This window comes from Semicossyphus pulcher, unplaced genomic scaffold, assembly GCF_022749685.1.
Source record: "Semicossyphus pulcher isolate SPU_LCO1_2020_fin unplaced genomic scaffold, fSemPul1.0.p SCAF_14, whole genome shotgun sequence".
NCBI lineage: Eukaryota > Metazoa > Chordata > Actinopteri > Labriformes > Labridae > Semicossyphus > Semicossyphus pulcher.
Genome location: NW_027211648.1, coordinates 5,757,928 through 5,785,923, shown reverse-complemented (window position 1 = coordinate 5,785,923; position 27,996 = coordinate 5,757,928). Strand labels below are relative to the sequence as shown.

Genomic DNA, 27,996 nt, shown 5'->3' with positions numbered 1-27,996 from the left:
GGCGTGATTAATCCCACGAGAAGACCACCAATGACCACCACCTACACGGTGCTCTCACGCCTGCTGAGGTCACTGATTATGTTGGAAGTGTGGTGTTGAAGCGTCCGCTCTGTGTTTCATGTAGCCACAGCGCATGGCTGAGAAAACTTGCCACTCAAGTACGGGCCACTTCAGAACAAGTCTGTTTGTACCAACCTCCGGGGGGCGCTGGTTTAGCTCAGTGGTTAAATTGTGTGTCCCATATACGGAGGCCACAGTCCTTGACGTGGCGGCCTCGGATTCAACTCCCGCCCTCAGCCCTCTGCTGCGTGTCACCCCCAGACTCTCTCCCCCCTGTTTCCGACACTATCCGCTGTCCTATCTCTCTAAATAAAAGCATTAAAGGTCAATAAATAAATAAAATAAAATAAAAAGCTCAAGTGTTGAAAAATAAAGCCAATGCGGAAGTGCAAAAAAAACTGCAGTTCCTCAAGTGGCCACTTGGGGCTGGCTCCAGAAACCAAGAAATAACATGACGGCAGATGGGAAAATGCCCATTTTTACAGCAGAAATAAACATGTTTACAGCCTGGTACAAAAAACAGTTTCATTATAAATAGCTAATTTTACTATTCAAGCTAACTGTACGGGGGGTGAATTGTTTTATAACACCTGTTTGAATTATATTAAGCCTTAAATTACAGGGGCGGGGCTCACTTGAGTGACAGGTGGACACTGCTGGCTGTCTGCTCGACGTCAGCTCAGACACACAGTCACTGAACTTCGCCTGATGGTTGCCTAATCCGACTTCAGTGAGATTTATGGAACTATCTGGCCGTGCAAGAAGTTTCTGCTCAAGCTCTTTTTGATGAGTGAAATGCTAGTGTTGTATTTGCACTAAGTAGCAGGTATACTGCGCTGGCCACACCTGGCTTGTTAGCCTGTTCAGTGTTTATCATACATTAATGATTAGTCAGTGCGTAAGAGTCAGGAGCTGTTGGCTTTTCCCCGGCAGACCGTAGTGATGAGGACACTGGTTATTACCCGTTATGTGCCGTACCTGCCGCTCTTTCTTATACAGTCTGTGGTTTGTACGAACTGTAACGTTATCTGTTTGTACATGTAAGGTGCGTTCTTACATAAGGCCCATTGTTGGTTTTGTTGGTTTTAACGAGATATTTTGACAATAACAAACTAGTCAAACTAGTAAACATCCGTTAACCTCCTCTGACTGATGTGCCATGCTCAAACAGGAAATAATCAGTTATAAACAACTTTTTGAAGGTCACAAGATTTTTCTTTTGTGAGGGTTTGTGAGGTTAATTTTATTTATTGATTAATATGCTGACTATTTTTTACAATCAACCTGTAAATAATGTAGTTGCCCAGAGCCTAAAGGGACTTCTTCTGTCCAAACAAGGGTCTAAATCCCAAAGGGGTCTTCATTTACGATCATAAGAGACAAAGAAAAGCAACAGGTTCTTACTGTTAAGAAGATGGAACCTGTAAATGGTTGATATTTTCTCTTAAAATTGACAAATTATTATTAGATAATCAAAATAGTCTCCAGTTTATTTTTTTTGATCCGCCAAAGGATAAATCGACTAATGGCTGCAGCTCTTGTGCAAAAGGTTTGAGTTTAGCTGGCTGTGTTTCAGACGAAGGACCTCAATTTGTGTCAAAATGTGTCAGATCACTTCAAAAAACTGTAACTTAAATATAAACTCCAGAGGTCGAATTTGTCCTCCTCTCTGCTCGTGTCACTAGTTGTCGGGCAGCAGGAAGCTGAGGCAGGAGAAGGGCAGGTTGGACAGGCAGTCTGTGTTGACGGTGACCTGCATGTCGCTAAATAAAACTTGGCTCTTGTCCCTGACTGCGCTGCCCGCTTTCTTCTTCAGCTCTGAGAGTCTCTGGAGGATCAGCTGGTGTTCTCGGCCTCTCGTCAGGCCTCTGAAATACAGAACAGCCGACAGGTGCTTCTTGCTGCAGGAAGAGAGGAAGAAAACATATTTAAGGTTAGGGAGGTAAAACCATGACGTTAATATGTCACTGATTGTAGGAGGAGTGTCTCTCTGAACATCACCAGCAGTGAAAGAGCGCGTCTCCAGACATAAGACCCTGAGAAACATCCAGAACAAACCAAGACTATACTTTCAGGGATCATTTCTTTAGTTGTTGACTTGAGAAATGTGTTTCTAAAGAGTTTGGTCTCGCTGCCCACGATGAAGAGTTCAGATGTTTCCTTCAGAGCAGGAAACTGGTGGGAAGACTTTGTTTCTTCTCCACTGTTGAAGACTGTTCAGAGTTTGTGAAGCAGACTCTGGTGGAGGAAACATGATCTGAGTGGAGCTGTAAGTAGTTGTTAAAATATAAAATGTCTTCTTACTGTCTAGGTGTTATGTTTAAAGTGACAGGAGAATATCAATGTGTTACTGATCTCCTTCATCTTGTTAGAACGCTTAAAGTATTTAGATCAAACTCAGTAACGAGTGAAAGATGGAGCTGTCAGTCAATTAAGTCCACACACTCCTGAAAAGATGTCTAATCAGGTCACATGAGTGAAAACACCTGTGCAGGTTCCCCACAGGTGTGACTGGGGTTTAAAATCAGGCTGTTTATCCATGTAGGGTCGTCACATCTGAGTTTGTCGTTTAGCCTTTGAGGCTGAAGTGAAGACATTTGATAATGAAGGTGCAATTTTTTTCCATAAGAAGAACCAACGTAGATTTGGAGTTCGGAAATGATAAAAATGATGCAGGAATAAAAAAATTAATCCTTGTCAGACAAAACGAGAAGTGAAGAAGAACTCGCAACTGTAGAGTTCGGCAAATTTTCACATAAAATATTGCTCTAAACAGCCAATCAAAGACTTCACTTTTCAACAAGGTAAAAAGCTCCACTCAGATCAAGTTTCCTCCATCAGAGTCTGCTCTACAAACTCTGAACATTCTTCAACAGCAGAGAAGAAACAAAGTCTTCCCACCAGTTTCCTGCTCTGAAGGAAACATCTGAACTCTTCATCGTGGGCAGCGAGACCAAACTCTTTAGAAACATATTTCTCAAGTCAACAACTAAAGAAATGATCCCTGAAAGTATAGTCTTGGTTTGTTCTGGATGTTTCTCAGGGTCTTATGTCTGGAGACGAGCTCTTTCACTGCTGGTGATGTTCAGAGAGACACTCCTCCGACAATCAAAATCCTGAGTCTTCAATGCAAAAACCATCAAGACATTTCACAACCAATCAGAACCCTTCATGTGATTCTTTTCTTAAATGTTTGTTATCTAATTCAGGCTCAAACAAACCAGTTAATTCCTAACAAGCTGATTTGATTCTTCTGCAGGGATAAAATTCACAAGCTGCCCAACAATACAAAAAGTCATATATCAAATATATTTTCAATTATCAACATAATGATTTCCACCTGAACCAGCTGCAACATTAAAGTGATATATGCATGAATGGCTTATATATATATTATTTACTTTCTGTACTTAAAGTATATTTATAGTAATATCTTTGAACCCTTACCTGGGTCCATGTTTTAATGCTGCACTTTTACTTGTAACTGACTTTTTCTACACTGTTGTGTTTCTACTTTTCAGGAGGTAAAGGATCCTCGTGCTTCTCCCGCCGCTGACAACAAGTGATCAAGTGCTTGTTTCCTTTAAACCCTCATATTCAGACAGTGAGTGCAACCATCTCAGCGTTAGGTGTGGTGACTGTTCGTTCCAGTTTTTCATTTGAGAGCTGACTCAAGTTTGAACAAGTCAAGATTCCTGATTTCTAAATAGTTATGTTTCTCAGTAGCCTCTTTGGCCTGCCCTTTTCTGGAAGCTGTGAGGCTGCTAATGACAGTTGGGAAAGTGGTAAACAGGAAGTGAGCGGCGCGACAAAACAGGTCTGTGTCCCTCATGAACGCCCTTCAGCGTGTTAAAGCCTGGAGTGAGATTTAGTTGGTGAAAAACAGATCGAACAGTCGACTCTTTAGAAATTGTGTGAAGATATGATTGAAATGAGAGTGAAGTCTGAAAACAACGCTGAAGTCCAAATGTTCATCCGTCCACTGTGATTAAAGACACGGTCATCAAACACTTAAATTTGAACCTCCAACTCAGAGAAGTGTCAAAGAAGCAGGTGTCAGTTAATTGCCTTCCACACACACACACACCTGAAATTCACATTATTGTGCATATATTCTGAAAAAAGTTTTATCTTTGCTTCATTTTGCACAGTATGTTATGTCCACTCAGATCATGTTTCCTCCATCAGAGTCTGCTTCACAAACTCTGAACAGTCTTCAACAGTGGAGAAGAAACAAAGTCTTCCCACCAGTTTCCTGCTCTGAAGGAAACATCTGAACTCTTCATCGTGGGCAGCGAGACCAAACTCTTTAGAAACACATTTCTCAAGTCAACAACTAAAGAAATGATCCCTGAAAGTATAGTCTTGGTTTGTTCTGGATGTTTCTCAGGGTCTTATGTCTGCAGACGAGTTCTTTAACTGCTGGTGATGTTCAGAGAGACACTCCTCCGATAAATCACAGCATCAGAGACAGATTAAAGATCTCTGTCACGCCAGGATTTCTACACTTTTGGACTTAAATCATTAAAATCATCAAACATTTTCTGAAAGTTACGTCAGCGATGATTCACAAATATAAACAAGTCTGTCTCTGATGGAGCTGTGATTGTAGGAGGAGTGTCTGAGTGAAGCTCAGGAGCTGACCAGCAGTGAAAGAGCTCGTCTCCAGACATAAGACCCTGAGAAACATCCACAACAAACCAAGACTATACTTTCAGGGATCATTTCTTTAGTTGTTGACTTGAGAAATGTGTTTCTAAAGAGTTTGGTCTCGCTGCCCACAATGAAGAGTTCAGATGTTTCCTTCAGAGCAGGAAACTGGTGGGAAGACTTTGTTTCTTCTCCACTGTTGAAGACTGTTCAGAGTTTGTGAAGCAGACTCTGATGGAGGAAACATGGTCTGAGTGGAGCTGTTTTTATTCAAATAGCAAATATCTTGATGTCTTTAAGAGCTTTGATGTAAAAGTAGTAACATGGTTGAATTTGCAATTTCATGCCCAGTAATTTATGTACTGTTCTTATCTAAAATGTTTATTTTTTTTAATAATTGTTGGTTTCTTGACTCAGATTTTTATGTTTCTTGAAACAGTTGGAGTGTTGCGACTTCGGTTGGAACACAAACTCAGAGTCTCTCGACCTAACACAACAAAACACTGCCTGCTTTAAAGCTCACTCATGTTCACTGCTTTGGCTTGATTGACATCTCCTTCTTCTTCACTCCTCAAACAGCTGATTGTTTTTTGTGTGCAAAACTCCTTAAATTATAATCAGCCTAAACAGAACATTGACTTTAAACAACTCTAATCAAAGATCGGTTCCAGTCAACTTCAATCCATCACCTAGACAATCATTAGCTACCTGCAAAAACCCTTCAAAAAATTACTTAGAATGTTTTTCTTTTACTTAAACAACTGCTCAGCCTCCACTCAGATCATGTTTCCTCCATCAGAGTCTGCTTCACAAACTCTGAACAGTCTTCAACAGTGGAGAAGAAACAAAGTCTTCCCACCAGTTTCCTGCTCTGAAAGAAACATCTGAACTCTTCATCGTGGGCAGCAAGACCAAACTCTTTAGAAACACATTTCTCAAGTCAACAACTAAAGAAATGATCCCTGAAAGTATAGTCTTGGTTCGTTCTGGATGTTTCTCAGGGTCTTATGTCTGGAGACGAGCTCTTTCACTGCTGGTGATGTTCAGAGAGACACTCCTCCGACAATCACAGCATCAGAGACCAATCAAAGATCTCTGTCATGCCAGGATTTCTACACTTTTGGACTTAAATCATTAAAATCATCAAACATTTTCTGAAAGTTACGTCAGCGATGATTCACAAATATAAACAAGTCTGTCTCTGATGGAGCTGTGATTGTAGGAGGAGTGTCTGAGTGAAGCTCAGGAGCTGACCAGCAGTGAAAGAGCTCGTCTGCAGACATAAGACCCTGAGAAACATCCAGAACAAACCAAGACTATACTTTCAGGGATCATTTCTTTAGTTGTTGACTTGAGAAATGTGTTTCTAAAGAGTTTGGTCTCGCTGCCCACGATGAAGAGTTCAGATGTTTTCTTCAGAGCAGGAAACTGGTGGGAAGACTTTGTTTCTTGTCCACTGTTGAAGACTGTTCAGAGTTTGTGAAGCAGACTCTGATGGAGGAAACATGGTCTGAGTGGAGCAAGTCAAGAAACAAAATCTGTGCCTTTAAAATGTTGTTTTCCTTTATTCCTTTTGAATAAACATGTTGGTTTTTATTGATTTCTACTTAGTTTTAAAAGTCAATGGTTGAGTTTGTCTTGGTTGAAGGATGTAAGTTTGAACAGCTTAGCATCAGCACCTTATTGTTGCAGTCACCATTCGTTATGTTTCTGTCTTCTGGTTGACTAATCCTCCTCACATGTCTGCAGTTAGATGTCGCTCAGATGTTTTTCCCAACACATGATTTTAGAGCCATGTTTGACGTCATGTCATGCCCATTAGCCCTGGTTATTCCATGATAACTAATCTATTTATTGAAGTAATGACAGGACATTTCCTCTGGGAATCACCCTGCAGAGCTTTAATCTGTGTGTGTTCAGCTCTCTAAACACTGAAGGCTGCCAAACGATCACTGCTCTCTATGTTGGCTCATCCTTGTTGTGGGCAAATCAATAGCTAAAAGGTACTTCACCCGTGGTTTTGGTCACGTTTGGCTGGCATTTAATTTTTACTTCCTCATTCTCCAAATTTCTGCCCAACGTGATGAAATCTACTCAGCTGACCTGTCCGAACAGAAGCAGCTTCAGTAGTTGAATACTTCCAAATCACAAAGGGGGATCTTTCACACTTTTTAAACATAATCGAAAGCATCAAATAGAAAGTAAAATCAGGATGTCGGTTAAATTCCATCACTTGGGGCTTTTTTCTCTTCATGGCTTTAGTGTCAGATGGTTAATTTTTTGACTTCTTTAGCTCCACAAAACCACCACTTTTCATCACCGAGACATGTTGCAGCACTTCAGAAACCTCAGGAGTATATGTTTCACTTTTTAATAACAGTCCTGTTTATGAGGAATTCACCGTTAGTGAACGGAAAATGCCCCCCCAGTCCTCAAACAGTTTGAGGTTGGCTGGCTCTCAGCTGTGGGTGTCATAATCGTTTACAGGCACTGTTTCCTGGAAATTACTTCTCCACTGTTACACATGTAATTCTTGTTAGCCGTGATAGCTGCACAAAATATTGGCGTCAAAATTTTGAATAATACAAACTCCAACACTTAACTTTGTTTAAATGCCTTTAAGCATATGTTTATTAAACAAAAAGCGCAGGGAGTTCCCAGGGTCAGCAGCATCTCTTATAAAGTGAACTGAAAATTTAAATAAATAAATAAATAACTTCCTGAAGTTTTATAAAGTAAATAAAACAAAGTTAAATAAAATTAGCAAAGAAATGAACTTTTTCTCCTCTCCTCCGTGTGTGTGAGCACGCTGCATGCACAGCTTTCACTGCTGATTGGCTGTTACCCGTGCCATGGCTCTGAGTGTAACCAATCAGTGCTGTGGGTGGGACAATGCTGGAGGCAGAGTAGTGACTGCAGACAGAGAGGCGCGGCTGCATCAGAGCCAAAATAACCCAGTTTTAAATTGATCTCTTCTCGGCCGTCGGATTAAAAAGAAAGGCCGATGCCGATATGCGTCAAAATGCCGAATATCGGCGCCGATAATCGGCCCGGCCGATAAACGGTCTATCCCTACAGTTGACCATATAAATATTCAAACTCCAATTAAAATTGGTCCAAAACTTGTTTCCCTGCAGATCTGTTTTGAATAGAAGATAGATAAAAATATCACCTGCATAAAACACTTTAATCAAAGCCACTTTGTGACAGTCTAAAACAAGAGTAAAAGGTCTTGAATCTACTTGGTTAATATGCCAATAGAGCACGAAAACATGCCAGTGTAATGGGAGCGGTGGAAATTACATTTAAAGTTAAATAAAATTGTATCCATGGATTCATTTGGGTTGGGAAGCAGCAATTAGGTCTGGATTGAACAAACATTGTTGGCACTATTGCAGAGACTTCTAATAAAATGAATGTGAACAAACTGTAAGTGAACACTTGTAATAGGATTTTTAACCCTTCTTTACTTGTCAATCTGGTGTATGTCATTAGATAAAAAACATATTCAGAGCTAAATAAGCAGTCAGCAAACACAGCGGGCAAACTGCAGTTTTCTTGCCTGGTCCAGACTATAGACGGTATCTATTTTTTTGGAGCCAAAAATGTATTTGGATGAGAGGGTGAAGAAGGGGTCGTCACACTAATTGGAATGCTCACCTGAAGTCCGGGTAATGCTCCACTAGCGGCTGCAGGTGGTTCTTTATGTCGGCCTTGTTTTTCTGTATGATGATGTCACTCAGGTCGTCTCCTACGTCGTGGAGCCACTCGTGAGTCGACTGCTAAAAAACGTAAAACACCAAAAAAATAATCAGTTTTAAATTCTCTGAACTGTGAAAGTTTGATTTTTACCTGGAAACTAAAATCATATGAGGATTTAGTGGTGCTTATTTTTTTTATTTTTGAGCCAATTATACCATGAATTATAGAATATTGTTGTGAGATGATCGCCGACATCTCTTTCAGGAAAATCGTTGACTGAAATAATTCAAGCAGCAGAAAGGAGAGGATGCTGCATATTTGTAGTAGGTCGCAGAAAGTTTTGACAGTGAAGTAGACAAATCTGTCGACTTTAATAACTTTATGAGCTACTGTCGTTAGCCTGCTAGCCATGCTAGCTAACTCAGTTTGACTCCTAGCTCTTTAGCCAGAAGAATAGCAGCATGAATCACTAGTTTCTTATTTTAAAAGACACTTTCTCACATGATCCTAAAAGGAAAACTTCCTTAATATTCCCGTTTAAAAGAGGAACTCTGCCAATTGCACATGTGATGGTTCAGTTTAAGTCATTGGGAGTTTAATCCAGCATAAAAACAGTTGTATAATATAATCTGTGGCTTTAAAGATGCTTTTTAAAGTCCAATAACTCCTCAGGTTTATCTTTACCTGGGCTCATGTGTCAGTTGCATCATGGTAAATGTAGTCTGAGGCATTTTTGTAGCTGGACCCACACTGGGAAGTCAAAGTCAAAATATCTCAGCATCTTCAGATTGGATTTTGATCGATGTAATCTGTCTCCTGGGGTTTCCCCCAGTGTAAATCAAATCTTCGAGGGGGGGCTAGTTTAAACAACCAAGATAGAGTTTGGTAGTTTAGTTTGGGGGTCTCAAATCAAGGGGTCAGGAGCCAAACAAGGGGTCACAAGATAAATCTGAGGGGTTGCAAGATGACTGATGGGAGGGAAAAGAAGAAAAAACAAGGTTCTGTTCAGCAAGTTTCTCCAATCTTTGTTAAATATTGAATAATTTTACTTCTTTCTGTGTAAATGAAACCATCAACCACCAAAGAGGAAGTGTCTCTGGGGGGAACTGCAAACAACTCGTGAAACATGATATGAAGAAACAAGACACTAAAAAAAAACCCACTCTGAAGTTGTACTGCAGCAACTTCAGTGATTGTAAAGTACTTTAGTGGATGGAAAGGTGCGATATTTCCCTCTGAAATGTAGAGAAGAGGAAGTGAAGGAAGAAAGTACTTATTTTATTACCATGTCCTCGAACAGATCTCTGAGTTTCCCCCACTGCTCACGAATCTTATTCCCTGCCCTCTCGTGTTTGCGGTTCTTGCACGAGTACTTGTTCTTCATCAGCTGGCCGACGTATTCCCTCACCACGTGGTAGTGCAGTCGGCCTGCAAACTCCTGTTGCCGGGAAACAATACGCAAACACACACACAAAAGAGTGAGTGACTGATGAATAACAGGATGGGTGTGAGAAAAGAGGGGAAATGTTAGGGTGCCTGTCTTTATTTATCTATCACACGACCAGCTGCCATCAGGTCATCTGAGCCAACACCTCCACTTCCGCCTATTCACTCCCTCAGTCCTTGCTGCCAGGACTCGTCCTCCTCTTTTTTAATGCTATCTGCAGTCGCAGCATCCGGCCGAAAAACAATGGAGCCCAAATTTAATCACTGGAACTTCCAAGAGGGTCAATGAAAAAGTGAATGAGGATTTCCTCTTCTGACCTCCAAACCTATTAGACATTATTTTGAAAACCTTATCACTGAATTTATTGTTTGACCAATATTCTGCATCGCCTGTCCTCATTAAATCACAATCACCAAGAGTCTTTGTTTAAGCCGACTTGTTTCATGCAGCATGTTGGATTAGTCTAAACAGGATGGGACAAATGCCAGTAAGTCTTTGGCCTAAGGTGGGAACTTTGTCGGATCATATCCAACACTTTGGCAACTAACTAATCGAGAGGTCTGATCTTTCCTGTAAGTGAAATGCTTTGGCTGCTAAAGTGAGCTATTAGTAAGAACTGGAATTCTCTCGATGGCTTTTCCCGGCCCTCCTCCTCCTCCTCCTCCTCCTCCTCCTCCTCCTCACCTGGATATGTGGAGGCCTCATGAGAGCGCAGTGCTTAGAAAGCAGCTCCGTCTGACTGCAAAGGTGCTTAAAGTCTTCGTCGTCGGTGAGCCACTTCCTCGTCATCATTTTCCTCAAGTAGGGCTGGAAAAAAACACATTTCATTGTGCAGTTCTTACAGTGTTACTCTTTCTTCCTGGCTCAGACAGAAGTGACTCATTCGTTACTTGAGGACACAAATCAGTGGAACAGGAATTGAGCTGTCTACTTGAATAACTCTGATTTGATTTACGGTGCAGAAATGGTACCTTGACATCCTCTTTGAACTGGTCCTCCAGGTCCTGTGTGAGCCTGACGATCAGCCACTTCACTTCTATCCTGAACCCTTCGACCTCCTGCGGACAGGCCTGCTGGTACTCCTCCATGTGCCGTCTGCAGGAGGACAAAACAGGAAAAGGAACAGCATCAGCGGTTGAGGTTTAAAGGTGATTTATTTTACCTTTATGAAGCATTTCTCAGAGGAAAAACCACTTCTCTGCCAGTAGAGCCGCTTATCTTACACACTGATCCTTTGTTTTATATGAACTGAGAACAGATGAGAGCTGTGGCATTACAGCACGGTTAAAGTTAATTATTAGTCTTTATAATTATAGCAATCCCATTTTTCCAAGTATTTATCCCGTTTTTAATTTTGAAGCCAAAGGTTAAAGGTCATTTTCTCCATACAGTGAAAAGAATGGATGATTTATTTAAAGAGTTTATTGGTGGGGGGATTATTGAAGGATTTAACCTCCTTACATAATGTGTAGCTTGTGTAGCATGTGTACCTTTTACCTTCTACCTTTTTTTTTCATTCTAGAACATGAGCTTCAACTGGCAGCAGCAAAGTCTGGTAGCTCTGAATCTTTCTGAATCTTTACTTAATTTTTGTTGATGGATTTTTCTGTGGGGAGAAGAGTTTAGAAGATCTTTTATACCCACAGCCATCAGACGTTTTAATTCTTTAGTAAATGGTAGATGAGATGCCAGACAAATGAAATGAATTTCCCTTTGGGGATCAATAAAGTTATTGTCATTGTTAAGCAATGTTTCCAAGGTACAAAAAGATACCACTACTTTCCAAAAAGGCTTGACAACACATGCGCACATCGTCTGTTAAAACCGCTCCTGGTGTACCTGTGAAACACTTTTGACTTCTGACGAAAAATGAATCAGGTTTTCACGCAGAAATAAGATTGTGTTTGGTCCATTGTTCTCTGATAATGATACTTATTTAGCTTCCTGATTCCAGCGCTGTCTTATATTACTGGTCGAACTTTTATTCCTTGACGCCCTTGTCTAGCGTCTTTATTTCAACCCAAAACCTGATCATTTCCTTTACCGCGCTAAAATGTGACTCACAGTTACCCACTTATTCCATGCGTTTGTCCGTTACAGCTGTTGCTCCTACTCTCCAAAGGTCATATTATTTGTATTATTCTTATTGCCTATTTTTATCTTATTCTATTTAAGTCTTTTACTTATTTTTATTCTTTTCTAGTGGTTAAATGTTCTGCACCAAAATCACCTAAACAACTTCCTTATATGTGTTAACCTACTTGGCAATAAACCCCGATTCTGATTCTATTACTGTACGTCATCTTGGAAGTCATTGTCAAACAACCTATTGTGACGTTGCATATATGCATATATCGTCTACGGGGGCTGTACGGTGGTGCAGTGGTTAGCGCTGTCGCCTCACAGCTAGAAGGCTGTGAGTTCACTCCGGGTACTCCGGCTTCCCCCTCCCACAGCCCAAAGACATGCTGGTTAGGTTCATTGGTGACAGTTACCCATAGGTGTGAATGTGGGTGTGAAAAGTGAAAAGCCCTGCGATTGACTTGCGACCTGTTTAGGGTGTTCCCCACCTCTCGCCCTATCAGTGGCACCAGCCTCCCGCAAACCTGAACAGAATAAGCAGTATAGAATATGGACGGGCAACGCTGCACGGTGGTGCAGTGGTTAGCTGTTGCCTCACAGCTAGAAGATCACTGGTTCAAACCCCCGTTTGGGCAAGGTGGGCCTTTCTGTGCGGAGTTTGCATGTTCTCCTCGTGCATGCGTGGGTTCTCTCCGGGGTCTCCGGCTTCCTCCCACAGTCCAAAGACATGCTTGTAAGGTTAATTGGTGACTCTAAATTGCCCATATGTGTCAGCCCTGCGATTGACTGGCGACCAGTCCAGGGTGTACCCCGCCCATCGCCCAATGACAGCTGGGATAAGCTCCAGCCCCCCGTGACCCTGAACAGGATAAGCGGTATAGATAATGGATGGATGGAATATGAACGGATGGACTGATGGATATCTTCTATGTATGTTTATCTATGCAACTAACTAAGAAGCAACTTCAGTAATCAGAAACGTTTGATCCTTAGCGTTAACCTTGTTTACATTTTTGATTTTGGATATCTGGTTATTGATGTTTATAACTGCAGTCTGTCCTACTTAGTAGTGAAATTACTGCCCTGCAGTTTCCCTCTGGATAAATATAGCTCCATCTTATCTTTGTCAGATAGTTAGAGTAGAGAGAGGTGACAGGAAATAAGGGAGACAGTTTCACAGAGGGCCTGACCCAGATTTGAACCTGGAACATTTGCTTCATAATCAGCACATTAAACCTAAGCAACAAGACAAATTACACATTGTCACAACACTTTGCTTGTTTGCTGTTTTTGGTCCTGGACTCAAACACTGAGACACAGAAGAGGGAGAGGTTAAGCGATAAGCGATGCTTCTAAAAACCACAGAGCACAAACCTAAAGTAGACATCTGCACAGACATGCAATCCACCACTCCTTTGAATGTCGCTGAACACACTGCCTCAACCCACACGTGTTTGTTTGTGACAGGCAGAAACAGCCGTGGGTGTTTTTGAGGTTCAGCAGAGTTACTTTCTCTTTCCCCTCATCTGTAACCCAGCGGCGTTTCTCACTCGCAGCCCCGATTCGCGGAAACCACGTGAGCTGGCACTGTCTCTCCCTCTGAGGCTGGCACGCTTAATTTATCTTTAACAGTGGCACGACTTCATCTAAAGTGGGTCTGTTAACAGGCTCTGCTGCGCATATTGAAGAGACAATCTCCGTGGCAAACTCACAGTGTCTGAAAGAATGTCGGATCCCACATAAACTAGGCTCTGTTACGAGTGCTGGGGAATTTCCAAAGTCCAAATGGTTCAAAGATGAAATCACACAAACAAAAGCTCCGCATGACTTTCTAATTATCGCAACATCCTCCCAAATCTCTCTTTTCCTTTTAACCATTTGTTTTCTGCTATGACAGTTTTTCCTTCAAGAAATAAAACCATGCATACAATCTAAAGCCATTAAACTATAATACAACATGATTATTATGTATTTGTTAAAGTTTGTTAAACTGTCCAAAAAACTTTGGCGTAAGAGCAACTTCTGTTTCGGACGAGCTTCAAAATGAAAGTCTTCCCATCCTCCTCTCGCTCTTCATAACAGGGAGATGCAGTTTAAACTTCCAGAAAAAGTAGGTTAACTTTGAGTTGGAATTTCTTATATAATATGTAATAAAAGGCATGCATTAAAAAAAAGTCATTCATATTTAACAACTCCTTTCTGGAGGTCAACATCAAGGTCACTTAAGGTTTTAATAAGATTTACTTTTAGAGGAAATTTCACATTTTGACCCTCCTGCTGTTATAATTTTGCAATTTCAAGCTTTTATTTTGCAACCTAGAAGTACTACTTCCTGTTAGTCAGTGTAGCTTCATCATGCATTTTAGATGGTACTTTAAAAGTTGCATGCTAAACATGTGTATTTTATTTTATTTTGAAAGAATTAAAGTGTGCCTGGAGCGTATATATGTAATCAGATCTCAAATTTAACGGTTGCTTCAGCTGTCCTTGCTGAATAAACACAAAGACAGATTCCTGCAGAGAGCAGGCTTGTAGTTTTGGCAGGGCAGGCTAGTGTATTGCCAGGCCTCGTGGGCGTCCTCAGGAAGTCACGTGACTTACTGTAAAGCTGTGAAGCAGTTGATGTAGGTTATTTGATACTCAGTCCACAGCGGCTGCGGCCTGAGAGCGCTGCAGTGACGCCTGAACTCCGTCTCAAATCTGCAGAGGAGAGGAGAGGAGAGGAGGAGAGACAGATTTAGCCTGCTGGACGAGTGAAAGGACAACAAACTCCCACTCTAGAAGGACTTCCTGTTTAAATGACATTCCAGAAACATGTGGAGTCAAGTTTATCCGTTAATCCCTTCAATATTTTAAGAGACTTTACAGAAAACAGGCTTTAAAGGGCGGACGATAAAACTAGAAAATGTTGCGCAGTTTGTATTGAGGCGAAAGTCGACAAGATATATCTCTAAAAACTAATAATAAATGCACAATTGTTATTCATCTATACCCTCTTTGACTTCTTCCACTTTACTCCCTTCATTTCTTTACCTCATTGTCGTTTGGTCTTTAATCTTTTTCATAATTCAGCAGCATCTTTAAATTCTGTTTCCTTTTCCTGCTACGTTTGCTGCTGCAGAGATAAAAGTCTCCAGGGAGAAATGAATAATAACATTTATTTTGTCTTTTTTTGTTTTTGAGACAAAGAATGTTTGAAGAAGTCGTCGAGTTTTGACATGTGATCTTCATATGCTTTTCCAAATGCAAAACAGAATCACGTTACAGTTGTGTAATTCAGTTAAAGACGGTATTAGTCACATTTTAGGCCAAAGGAAATATTCTTTTATTACTCAAGAGGAAAATCACACAACAGTGTGGTAACTGAGGGCAGGATCCCTTTTTGCTTTGATTTGGTGTGTTTTTCTGCGGGCGGGTTCCCCCTCACACCTCCGCCCTTCCCTGTTTTACTTCTTTATTGATGCTTTTAAATAAATGTGTTTTTTATTGAGCAAGGTGTGAGAAGGTCTTCCTCAAAATGTATGACTTAGCAGAATTCTTTACATATTCTTTGAAGCCATTTGACCTTTGACCTGCTCGCTCTAAAAAATGAAAGTCTTAACCGTTTACTGCATGATGCTAAAGACGCTAAAATAACTTTTAATGAAAAGCTCATGAGATTAAAAGTCGTATGTAAACTTAGGTAACTGTGTGTGTTGGTGACTAACAATACTTATGACTGTGCTGTAAAACCACAACAATGAGCTTGAACAGGCTAAAATGCACCACAGAGTTTATGATTAATCTACGTGTGCCACTACGCGTAGTCATGTGACTCATTGCTACAGCCGTGATGTATCAAAGAATGTATTTAGGGAGAGAGATGTTCTGCCTAAACCTAATACGCTCTTCTGAGCTTAATGCTAACGTTGGCATGCTAGCATCCTCACAACGACAAAGCTTACTGTTGATGTTAGTTGTTATGTTCACTATCTTAATTAAGGTAGTGACTTAAGGGTGTTAACATTTGCTGAAATTCTGACCATAGGTCTTGGCCGCCGGTTTAGCTTAGCAAGTCCCATGTTCAGAGACTCCTCGACAGAGTGGACCTGCGTCCGACTCCGACTCGATGCTGCATAACATCCCCACTCTCTCTTTCCATATTTCTGACTCTATCCACTGTCCTATCGATAAAGGCAAAGGACTATGCTTGATTTCTCGACCACCATCTAATTGCTGTGAAGATATTCCACTCAAAAACACAAATTTCCACCTCATGGTGACTCTGGATGAAAGAGAGATTAATCCGCTTGGAATTATGAATCTTTTTTACCAAATTACATATCAATCTACGGAAGAGGATTAGGGCCACTGAAAAAAAAAAAATTAAGGTCCAATAAAAAAAAATTTTGAGTGAAAAAAAGTCAGAATTCTGAGATTAAAGTCAGAATTCGGATTTTTTTCTCCGAATAAAAATAAAACATTTTTTTATTGGACCTTAGAAAAAAAGTCAGAATTCTGACATTAATCTCAAAATTCAGCCTTTTTTTCTCAGAAAAAAAAAGACAATTTTTTATTGGACCTTAACTTTTTTTTTTCAGTGGCCCTAATCCTCTTCCATACAATTCCTCCAATAGATGTTGACATATTTCGGTGTCATTACCATCCCTAGAGACGCACCACGAGCATGGCTTAAAATGATTATGTAGGGCAGATATTTTGTCAAGATTTGTCAGAGGGAAACTAGTTTAAGGTTGCATTCAGAAATCTAATCAAATATCATCAGGGTTCATTTTAAGGCCTCAAGGGAAAACCATAAGAACTGTTTATCTTTTATGTCATCGATGTTTAACAGTTTGTGTTGCTCCTTCATCTTTAAGAGACAATAAAGTCAAAGTCTGTCTGACGCCTTTGATAACCTGATAAGCTGCCATCGGCCTGTTAAATAACTCAATGTGCTTATTTTTAATGTCTGTCTGATTACGTGGTTACTGCAGACTACAACAAATTACTCCTCAGGGATAGTAATAATATCTTTGATCCTTTACCTCTGACTCTTTCTGTTGAATATTTCAGAGTGTAAACGGCTCAAACATTACGTTTATGTGCCTCAGTGTTAACACACCTCTTAGGAAACTGTTTCAGCTCTTCCAGGCAGGACGAGATCACTCTCTGTTCCAGCTGAGCATCAATCTTTCGAGAGGGGCCGACGTTTCCTTTCACTTTCTGTGGAAAGAAAACACACCGGCACACAGGCAGCCAAGCGTCACCGTGGGATTACAATGAAGCTCTCTGCTGCCCCCTTCTGGTCATAATGTAGTAATACAGTTTAGCAAGATGAACGACTCAATCTTTATAAATTCACCCTCTAGATTTGTCTATTGGAGAGTTTTTGTTTAAGTTGTTTAAGCAAGATATTATAAAAAAAACTGTATATATACAACAACAACAAAAACTCGGGTCTATTTACATTCATTTATAATTAGACGATATAAAATGTCATCATTTTTTGACAATTTTCAAAATAAAAAAGTGTAATTTTAAAATATGTAAAATATGATTTTCAGTAAATGATGTAAAACCTATTTTTACCTTTGTAAAAGGAAAATCTGCTTTGTATTGATTTTGGCTTTGACAGCTCTTTCAAAATAAAATACACACAATGGTAGCATGCCAGTTTTTAGTTAATTTAACTTGATAAAAGGACAGATACAAATATGTTTCCATGAAGATGTTTCATTTTAACCACACCTACTGAAGTCACAACTCAGCAATATAAAAACTCATCTGTGTCAGATCATGAATCAGGCAGTGCAGTGTCGTACCGTCCAGATGTCCATGTCAATCTGAGAGTTGAGGAAGTGGTCCTCCTTCTCTGGAGGCTTTTTGTCTCTCCAAAATTCCTCATTTTCAAGTTCAATGACCTTGTCCAGAACAGAACTCAAGTCCTCCTGCATTAAAAAAAGAACAGTTTGGTAAAAAGACTCCACATAGAAAGGCCCCCTCTGTCTGAACCGGGATTTGAACCAGGAACCTTCTAGCTGTGAGGCAACAAGACTAACCGCTAAAAATCTAATGATTACATTTCTAGCTCTTCATAGATATGTTCTGATTTCTCCTCCTTATTATAAAAGTAAATATGGGTCATAGAAAACTGTTGCACAGACGAACTAAAAGGCCTTATTTTTGGTGTGGACAGTCTTGTTCCAACAGCTGAACCATTGTGCTTTACCTGCTTACATTGTTGAGAAATACAGGGTCTAAAACTACTGGAATCAGACTATAAAAAGGGTTTAACATGCTTACATTGAAGTTAGAATAAGGTTGCTTAAAGTCCCAGAAACAAGCGATATGACATCAGTGCTCAGACGTAGCTCCGGCCCTGTGTGCTCCTCACCTTCACTCTGCAGCAGTACTTTTCCTTCAGCCGCTTCAGGAAGTCCTCCTCCAGCTGCAGATCAGCGCTCTCGTCCTTCATGTCCGGCTGCAGGGAGAGATTTCCCATGATCATCTCGCTGTCGGGGGGGGGGATGAAACAAGAAACCTTTAAAAACATTTAACAGCACTGCGATCTATTGGCATGAAAGAATGCTGAAGACGTGCTGCTTCATGTCGGGGGAAAGATAAAATCGGGCTACAAGCTCCGCACGTTACGGCAGAACTTTGCCGTGTTTTATGATGCCGTTTGGGGAATATTTTTATTTACGTGAATGCAGTTGATTGTTAATGCATTTCCTTAACAGATCCCATCATCGAAGATTGAGAGTGTTGTTTGCACATATTTGTATGCAAAGGAAAGTCTGCCTCACTTTATGTGTGATATACTGTGTAAAGACGTCTTTTTTTTGGATGCTACTTTGCATAATCTGTGAGAAATGCGGACACGACCTGATTTAAATTTTTCCGTTTTGGCCTCAAGAGAGTGTTGAGCCCCTTTTTTTATCGGATCAGCTGTTTATTTCTGGTCTCCCAAATGTTGTTTCTCAAGCACAGATTTTAGTTTGGTGTGGCCTGATTCAACAAACACTGTCAGAAGAGCTGCTTCCCCATCGCTGTGGTGGTGTTTGGTTTCTTCTGAACATCTCAGTCTGCACCATCTGAGAACAGATATATGTGGGCAGTGGAGACGTGTTTGTCCTGCAGGTTTGAGACTATAAACATCACTATAGGAAGACAATCAGTCTGAGACATGTGGCCAAGATGTCGAGACTTTTATTGCATGTAATCACCCTCTTTCTTTTCGTCTAATGTGCCCTATATTGAATGGAGGAAACAAATGCATGTACCGATTCTGTATTTTTAGCTTAAGCAAACGGTTGTATGCGCTAGGATGTGGTTGCATAAACAGTCTTCAGCTTTATCACTGTATTGTTTATTTGTCCTACACTCCTGATCCTATTCACGTTTCAATGAGTAAAAGGATCCATAATTATCCAAAGCTTTTGCAGATTTCCAACCAGACAAAGTCACCAAATGTTCACCACATTCACTGTTTTGTTTTGTGTGGGACATTCTCACTACTTGTACAAGGACGGGCACAAAATAAGTTTCATCCTGTGGCTCCTCCACAGGTTATTATCACAATGCACGATTGTAATTACGGCTGAAAATTGTTTAAATGTAAGTGATATTAGGTTTAACCTGTTATTGTATTTTCATTTGTTTTGTGTTCACTTCCTGTTTTATTTTGTAAATCCTGTTGCTAGGTTACTTCCTGTCATTGTTCAGTTTCCCACCAGTTTCCCCCCCCCACACCTGTGTCTCATTTGCAATTAGTCTGGCCTGTATGAATACCTCTGTGTTTCCACCTACCCTCTCTGCCAGATTGTTATTGTAGCTTTAGTGTGTGCATGCGCTCCAAGAGTTTGCTTGCCCGGTTTTGACCTCTGTTTGTTTTTTGTGGATTTGCCGTTTATGGATTTTTCTGCCTGACGGAGTTTGACCTCCGAACGTTAAGTAAATAACTTTTTCTTACTAACTGCATTTTGTGTCCTGAACTTCTCTGTGTTTGAGTCCCAGTTCAGGTTCTGAATTGTTACATTTTTATCCTTATTTTTTAATTTTTTTTAAAAACAAATCCCATCAAATGAATCTCTCAGAACTTTAACTTCTACTCTCTGTTTGACTGACGCAAATCTTAAAAAAAACAGGTCACAAATATTGAATTTAAAGCAATAATCGTGGAGCTTTTCATTCAAATAAATGTCTGTTAAGTCTCTGTCGCTGAATGAGGTAACACAATGGTGATTGAGCCTATGGCCCACTGATGAAAGCCTTTGCATTTAGAGTATATAGTATTATTATTGACTGTGGCGTTTTCCATCAGCCAGCAGTGGTTGGTCTGCCAGAGAGGGTAGGCGGAGCTAAGCGGCTGCTTTTCTGCTCTCTGTAAGTGTTGCAAGTAAACAGTAATCTACTACAGCTGAACAAACAAAGAAAAGATTAATGACTACAGATACAACTTCAACAAGAAGTGAAAATCCAAAGAAAAAGAAACAAACTCGACGCTCAGATGAAGCAAACAGTCTGAAAAGGAAAGAGACCGTCAGAGAGGAAAATCAAGAGTTACAACCGTTTTTGTCAAATGTTCGTCAAACAAGAAGAAAAAGGGCTTTTCTTGGGGACTATTTTCAGCGGCAGATTAATGTTCATTCTGTTTTCTTGTAGGTATTTAAGCCAGCTGGTGTATCTGGGACCGTGTGTGTGTGTGTGTGTGTGTGTGTGTGTGTGTGTGTGTTTATGGTAATGCAGGGACATGTCAGTTCATTGATGTATTTTAAATTTCACTTGTTGTTGAAATAGGCTACAGGTTAGAAGGATCAGGTAATTTTGGATTTTCCGACCTTAGTATGGAAATGAATGCGTAAGAAATATCTTACTGGTCACTTTTATTATTGAAACAACCATTTAGTGTAAACAACCAGAATTTCCTTCGGGGTTAATAAAGTTCAATCTTTTCTTACCCTCCAATCTATACTGACTAAGCTGACTTCACTCTATCCACTGATTTCTCTCCTGTCTCTGTTCACTGACCTCTTGTAGCGGTTGATGATCCAGTCCAGCAGAGCGTACAGATCCTTCAGCTCAGTCACCTGCTGCTCCAGCTTCTTCAGGTGCAGCCCGACGGCTCGGTGGTAACTCTCCACGTAGGTGCTGAAGACCTGAAAGCTGGGCGGGTACGACCACCGCAGCTGCTTCCTCACGTTCTCCAAGTCCTCCACGATGGCCTTCCCCAGCAGACCCAGGTGAACCGCCAACCAGGAGGTGTTCTGCTCCTTCCGGTCCAGGTGGACTCCCTCCACCTTCACCTGCACCCCCTCGCACACCGCCTCCCTCCAGGCCTCCATCCAGCTGTCCGAAAGCCCGCCGGGTTCCTTCGCTCTCCTCTCCTCCTCCTGGATGATGCGGGCGACTAGAACCAGCAGCCCCTTGTTTCTGGAGGGGAGAGAGTTGGAGTCGCGGACGATGGTGTTCATCTTCTTCCTCAGGTCCCCGTAGAGGAGGTTCAGGTCTTTCTCCTTCTTGGCCAGCTCCGTGGGAGAGTCCTCGCTGCAGCGTTCCTGCTCCTGCCGGAACTCCTGCCGCAAGGCGAGCAGGTTCAGGTGAGCCTCCTCCAGCACCTCCATTTCTATCAGCTTATTGATCTGCATCACTGGGAGAACACGGAGATTATTAACTTCTCAAAACGTTTTAGTATTATCACAGAGAAGGGAGGACATTTTCAGTGTTCCCAAGTTAAAAAAGCAGCGGGAAAAGCAGGAAAACTCAAAATGAAGTGCTTAAAATTGAAAGAAGTCATTGTGGGTGTCAATTAAACACAAAGTATGGGAAGTGTGGTGTCAGTTTCTACAGACAAACTGAACCACTGTGTGTTTACAGCAGGAAAAAGATTCCTATCTTCTGCTGCTTCTGTTGCCAAAACAAAAAAAGAAAAAAGAGGAAAGTTGAATGTTCAGACAGAAGGGAGAAGGACGGGGACGTGTTTGGGAACATGATGCATTCAACGCTCACATTTACAAATGGTTCTACAAAGGTGAACACACGTACCTGACAGCGGCGTGTGTGGTATTTCTGGCAGTGTGTACGTCTCCTCCATCTCCTCACACACCTCCTCCTCCTGTTTCTCCTCCTTCTTCTCCTCCACGGATCCCTCAGAGACGGGGCCGAGCACCGAAGTTTTATCTTTGTCCTTTTTAGTGCCAAATCCCAGACTTCGACGAATTGACTCTCCTCTTTTCATGAACCCGGACATGTTGGGATCTGAAGATGGAAACACACAGTTAATGTTAAAGCATGAATAAATAAGACTAAGAATATAAGGGGGGTTGTTTTTCTTGGTGCTTGGTGTTGGAAACTTGAAGGGATTATGGGTAATTTTTACTGAATATTCTGCTGTCAATTTTTGGCTACTAAAGAGGTGCATCTTAATAATATTTTTAGTTAACAGTTTACATTGAAGTTGACAGAGTCCCATCACTATATGTCACTTTTTATAACAAAAAACATGTTGAACATGGATTTTAACAGTATTATTTTAAGGCGACGCAGCTTAAATATTCTTAAATTGACTAAATTATATTACTTTTTATTGATTTTTAAAAGAATTTGGCTCTTTTAATGAGTCATAGCATGGCAATAAAGTTAAAAAAAAAAATTAATCTTACTAAATACACCCCTTCAGTGAAAAAGTGCCTTTTTTTATGGCAATTAACTAGTACTGGTTATTTGGCTCTGAAACAGTACAAATGTGGGTAAAGCTTTCATATATGCAGCCAGGAGAATTTTGGTGTTCAATTATTGCTTTACCGGTCTTCGAACGTGCCAGCCCTTTGCTTTTCTGGGAACTGGTGTCGTCCTCATCTTCCTCTTTTTTCTGGAAAAAGTTTCCGATGTTCTTGAGAGGAGAGGTCACAGGAGAGCCGGCACTCAGACCTGACGGGGAGGCAGAGAGAGAGACGCTGATAACAGCACAAACTGTCTGTACAGGGTTTCACAATCACATCTCTCTTCGTCACAAATCAATCTCAGAGCTCGAGTTGGCTGATATGCTTTCGGTTTCATAATGTTCATGTTTACATTTGTGTGGGTGCGTGTGTGCCTGACTCAGCAGCGTTTTGTCCTCACAGCGACCTTAAACTAAGTAAGGAATGCAAAGATTAAGTCTCGAGGAAAGCTGACATGTTAGCTTGGCTCTGCTCCAGAGTTTCAGAGGGAAGGTTTGAAAGTAGCTTGTCCTCATTTCTGCTGACGGAGACGAGGATTTCAAAGAATCGGCAGGACTTGGCTTGAAATGAAACTACTTCACATTTACAAAGAAGACAAAAAAATGTATGAGATAGATGAGTAGGAGCGGGAGGAGTGGATCTAAAGTTGCAAAAGGACTCTCACACTGTCCAACTTGTCCAGTTCATGCTGGCAACATTTCTAGCCCTTTTTTTCAATTTGCACAAGAACATTGAAACATGCTTTAATGAAAAATGTCATTTTAATCCTTTAAGATCACATCCCCGGTAATATTGTGCATCTATTTGACAATATAGGCCAAAACAAATACAGAAAATCAATTTCTTCGTATTCTTATACCAAAATCTGAACATTTTTTCTTCCGGTAAAACTAAATTTCACGCGTGCTTACGTAAGTTAGCACCAAACAATTTCAACCAATCAATCTGCAACATTTAGCCGCAGAGCACCAAGAACGCTCGGTCAGTTAGCTAGCTACTGCGCTGTGGAGAACGTCTGTCTACGCCCACTTCTCAACGATCAAATCAAATCCCTCTAATGATATGTCCCGCCTGCACGTCCTGTTTCACTCGGAAATACGCCACGATACGGAAGCTAGGTACTCTCGAAATGCCGTTTCAGCTCGACTTGCTAAATGAAGCAGAAATTCCAAAATGTTATGACTATTTTCAAACTCATTTGTTCTGTCTTACACATTAATACGATCTCTGTTTTTGCTGTAAGACCCAAGTCGTCTAAGCATGGCGTAAAATCGACCAATCAAGCCAAAATTTGCCGTAGATGATGATGTGGCTCACTGCCTCCTGAATGTTGTCAACAGCCCTAAAAATGAGACAATATGGATCTAAGTGAAGCCTTTGTCTGCACTGACACGGCCTGTTAAAGATAATTAAGGGCTCTGGTCAATGGTCCTGATTTCTGCAATATTGGGGGTTTTTTTATGGCCTTTTATGCCTTTATTGACAGAGAGGACAGTGGATAGTGTCAGAAACAGGGAAAGAGAGACCGGGTGGAGGGCGTTGAACCCAGGGCCGCCGCATCAAGGACTATAGCCCCATGTATACAGTCGCCGATTTAACCGCTGAGCTAAACCGGCGGCTTCTGTAATATTGTTAAACATGTTTCAAATAATCCAATGATTTAACGAGAGGAAATAAGTCAAAAATGGCCCTTTTGATTTCCGGAAACTAAACCACGTCTTCACATAAACAGTCTAAAATACCCCAAAAATTACAACTTACAATGAAAATCAGCAAATTCTCGGAGCAGAGACGCTTGAACTGCGGAACACACTGTTCACATCCACTTAAACGGATCACATGCAGATCTTTAAAGTTGCTTAAAGAATTAACTGCCTACAAATAAAGCATCGTCGCCGCTTTGCGCTGAAAACATCCAAATAAGATCTTTTGTTGCAGAAACACAGACGCATTTCTACGACCACGTCAGTACAACAGATTCTGTTTTCAGTAAAGTTTAATGATGGTTTGTGTCTAATCCTCAACCAGAAAAACAACATCTCTCTTTCTCTTGCTGAAAAATATTCCCACACAGTTGCTCTCTCTGCCCACGCACACACAGAACCACCCACAGCTGGTGGAACAAGTTCACACATGGTGGGTGTTTAAGGGGCATTCTGGGAAATGTAGGCATTTCAGGAGCGCTAGAGGAGGGGTGGCTGAAGTAAAGCAGTTAATTCCTAGGATTTGGTCATTTATAAAAGTGTATTTCCAGTAAATCTTCTCTGTTGCTCCCTGGATTATAAACTGAACACCCACTGGAGCCAAATATGCTAAAATCGTAATCCCTCCTCGCCCATGCTCCCTACTGGACTTCTGAAAGTGTTGTTTATGTTGGCTGGAGCAGGAACACCTTGTCTTTCCCTTTTTTATGACCTTCAGAGGAGAGGCCATATAACTCTACCTGCCTGCTAATCCCTTCTCACAGCGGATTTAATGACTGTACTCACTAGGTGACGGCGGCGGATTTGATCCCGCCTCATTGTCTGCTTTGGGCGTGACCTTTAACCCTTTTCCTCCAGACGAGAGCGGGCTCTTCTCTGCCGCTCGCCGGATGCTCCTCCTCAAAGACTGCATCATACCGAGCGACTCCTTCACCGCACCGTCGCTCGGCGTCTTCCCGTTGCTCTTGAGTGACACTCTGTCCTCGTCTGAGTTTTCCGTTCTGTCCATCATTTGTGACATCTCATCCCGCTAAAAAACATCCGAATCTGAGGAAAGAACATCAAATATAAGGATCCAAAGAGGAAACGTCTGCGTGCACTCTGCTCCACTAAGGAGTGTGTGCGAAACAGTGGCTCAGGTGTGTTTTTGTTTTTTTGGAGTGAGCGTCAGCAAGGACAGGCGGGGCAGTTTTGTTTACAGATAACATCACAGCTGTTTTTGTCAACACTGCGAGAGAAGAAAGAGAAAATGTTGGTTATGTTGAAACAGCTAACTCTCTGTGACCCTGATCGCTTCCGGAGAGCCTAGTCAGGGCCCTACTAATGTTTGTCACTAAATTTGACGAGCCTTTGCTGTCCAGTCACCTCACAGGCAAAACTGTTAGATACAGATGTCTAAAACACAGACAAAGTAAAACTCTAAAGTATCTGCTTGAACCAGTGGGAGTTAATTTTTACAAATATTTATGTTACTTTCTCTTTAATTTTTGGAGATACCTCCTCCTCTCAATCTTGTCCCATGTGTGGGGTTCCCCAGGGCTCTATACTGGGTCCCCTTCTATTTCCTACATACAAGCAGCTCTTGCCAGTAAACCTGTATCCTCCATCACTGACTTTCTTTGCTACCAAGATGATGCGCAACTTTATACCTACAAAAAGCCCCGTACCACTGATATATCCTATATGACATCCAGTGTTTGCTATCCAGGCAGTTGTGTATTTCAGTATCCTCCATTTAAATCGCTTCTTAAAACTAATGTTTGTCTTTTTCTTAACTGACGGTATTTAAGTTACTTAAATCCAATTTATCCAACCTATTCTATGTTTGGGATCGTTCTACTTTTATTTTTAATTTTACTGTAAAGCGCTTTGTAACTCTTGGGCATTGTAAATATATCTATAAGTATTTTTATAATAATCTGTTTTTAGTATCTTTCTACTTGGTGTGTTGGGGCTGTATGCACGCAGAGAGGGAGACTGTCTCATATTGACTCAATCACTAATAGATTAAAATCCTTGATTTCGTTTGGTCCGTCAATGTTTTCCACTAATGCTGGCTGACTGGTGACTAGTCATGTACTTTCAAGTTTTAAATAAGCAATAGAATGTTTTTCTAAAGTAAAGTAAACAAGCAGCTCAGCAACAAGTTTTTTTTACTTTCGATATCCTGATATTTGTGATATATGTGTTATTTATTTGGATGCAATAAAAGTCAATCATTCATTAGACCCTTAAAACAAGGGTAGGAAGAAGCACAGACACGTTTGGCACAGGTTAAGTTTGTGTTGGATATCCTGAAAGAAAGTCTCTTTGTTTAAATAGCCAGTGTTATTTATTAATGCTAATATGCAGGAAATAAATGCTTCAGTTGTCTCTGGATTTTTCTCTAAAGATACATAGTTAATTTGATTATTACCATCCCAGAGGCAACAAAACAAGTCCGTGCAGGTTTTAAGAGATGTGGATTCATTCAAATCCCATAAAAAAACATACCACAATGTCACTTTAAACATTCAAAAGAGGGCCACAACTCGGTAACATTATACAATTTAACACAGGCTGTTTATAGGCATTATAGTTACAATAGATAGAATAATATGAGTTATATTTAATTTTCTAAAGATACATGGATAAAGATGAAAACTTTGCACTGTGTAACAGTTGGCCTTTCCTTTTAACGATGAAGTAAATGTGCATCATTATAATTCCCCCCCAAAATAAAGGTAAAACAATGTCACTTTAACCTCTAAATAAAGGACGACTACAGCCTGTTCTATGATATTATAAATCATGACGTGAATCAAACAGGCCTGTCAGGACATGATATTAGTCAAACGAGTTTTTATTCTCGAAACAGGGTCATCAGTTTAAAACCTCGCCAATGTGTTGATAACCGTGTTTGACGGTCAAACAAACGCGATATAACCTGCTGTCACTGACCAACCAAAGCTTTTCACCACGACCGAAGCTCAACCTTAAGTTTATATGCAAAGACTATCACTATGCATGCTAACTATACAGTCACTCAAAGAGTTACAGGCTCGTACTTTATGTCTAGAAATGGAGAAAAGAGTGTGTCCTTACCTGTGTAGCTCAGGTAGTAAAGCCCCGTCAGTCCTCCTTCCGTCGCTTTATTACCTCTACCTGGTGCTTTCACTTTCTTCTGCTCTTCGGGGAATTTACCTTTTGCCAACTAGTGCCAAGCACGAAATGAAAATGAATTCTAATAACGAAAACACAAGGTGTTCATTTTTTTTTTAAACAAACTAGCTTCTCCGGTCAGACAGAACGTCAAAGCTCACCTTCCTGCCTCTGCTGAGATTAGTGTTGCCTCAAAGCAAAGGACGAGTTAATAATTAAACACATATAAACTGACGGAAGAGTGTCGTTCAGACTGTAAAATAATCTTTACACGCCGTTTTCTTTGCATGATTTGTTACTATAAAGAAAATGTTTCTGTACTTTTCTAATAAACCTTCCTGAGTGAACACCTAGATTATTTTTCTTACCTGGAATGTGGCGTTTAAGAGTGCGACCACGCTGCATTCATGGGCCCCTCGTAAAATCCCGTATCAAGGTCGTTCGTCATAAATTTATAGGTGTAATAATTCAGCGGGGGTTCAAGGAGTACCTAGAGCATTTTTAAAGT

At 40.8% G+C, this 27,996-nt stretch overlaps 1 protein-coding gene and 6 non-coding genes across 9 annotated transcripts; 3 read left to right on the top strand and 4 right to left on the bottom strand.

The window, feature by feature from the left end:
• Nucleotides 1-268: 268 nt before the first annotated feature.
• Nucleotides 269-27,518, bottom strand: exoc3l4 (exocyst complex component 3-like 4). 3 transcript variants are annotated; one of them, XM_069662542.1, is made up of 14 exons: nucleotides 27,432-27,518; nucleotides 25,134-25,394; nucleotides 22,727-22,852; nucleotides 21,968-22,180; nucleotides 20,954-21,572; nucleotides 18,318-18,435; nucleotides 17,746-17,871; nucleotides 17,046-17,146; nucleotides 14,543-14,641; nucleotides 10,831-10,954; nucleotides 10,544-10,666; nucleotides 9,698-9,850; nucleotides 8,371-8,492; nucleotides 269-1,961 (listed from the first exon to the last, which is right to left on the bottom strand). In XM_069662542.1, exons 2-14 carry the CDS (start codon nucleotides 25,366-25,368, stop codon nucleotides 1,742-1,744), a joined length of 2,379 nt encoding a protein of 792 aa, XP_069518643.1. In that variant the 5' UTR covers nucleotides 25,369-25,394; nucleotides 27,432-27,518; the 3' UTR covers nucleotides 269-1,741. The 3 variants fall into 3 exon arrangements, with proteins under 3 accessions (XP_069518643.1, XP_069518642.1, XP_069518644.1); XM_069662541.1 differs by lacking the exon at nucleotides 27,432-27,518 and having other exon boundaries at nucleotides 25,134-25,411; XM_069662543.1 differs by lacking the exons at nucleotides 14,543-14,641; nucleotides 27,432-27,518 and having other exon boundaries at nucleotides 25,134-25,411.
• Nucleotides 2,120-2,326, top strand: LOC138591841 (small nucleolar RNA U3). The gene has a single exon (XR_011308084.1). It is a non-coding gene; the product is annotated as a small nucleolar RNA U3 (small nucleolar RNA).
• Nucleotides 2,874-3,080, bottom strand: LOC138591853 (small nucleolar RNA U3). Its single transcript, XR_011308095.1, has one exon. It is a non-coding gene; the product is annotated as a small nucleolar RNA U3 (small nucleolar RNA).
• On the bottom strand, nucleotides 4,221-4,427 carry LOC138591867 (small nucleolar RNA U3). Its single transcript, XR_011308107.1, has one exon. It is a non-coding gene; the product is annotated as a small nucleolar RNA U3 (small nucleolar RNA).
• LOC138591851 (small nucleolar RNA U3) lies at nucleotides 4,763-4,969 on the top strand. The gene has a single exon (XR_011308093.1). It is a non-coding gene; the product is annotated as a small nucleolar RNA U3 (small nucleolar RNA).
• LOC138591849 (small nucleolar RNA U3) lies at nucleotides 5,482-5,688 on the bottom strand. The gene has a single exon (XR_011308091.1). It is a non-coding gene; the product is annotated as a small nucleolar RNA U3 (small nucleolar RNA).
• Nucleotides 6,023-6,229, top strand: LOC138591850 (small nucleolar RNA U3). The gene has a single exon (XR_011308092.1). It is a non-coding gene; the product is annotated as a small nucleolar RNA U3 (small nucleolar RNA).
• Nucleotides 27,519-27,996: the final 478 nt, after the last annotated feature.

Coding starts and splice junctions, on each gene's coding strand:
- exoc3l4 (XM_069662542.1), bottom strand. CDS start 25,368: ATGTCACAAATGATGGACAGAACGGAAAACTCAGACGAGGACAGAGTG. Junction 14,642..17,045: donor CTGAAACAGTTTCCTAAGAG/GTGTGTTAACAC, acceptor TCTCCTCTGCAG/ATTTGAGACGGAGTTCAGGC. Junction 1,962..8,370: donor GAGCATTACCCGGACTTCAG/GTGAGCATTCCA, acceptor CTCTTCCTGCAG/CAAGAAGCACCTGTCGGCTG.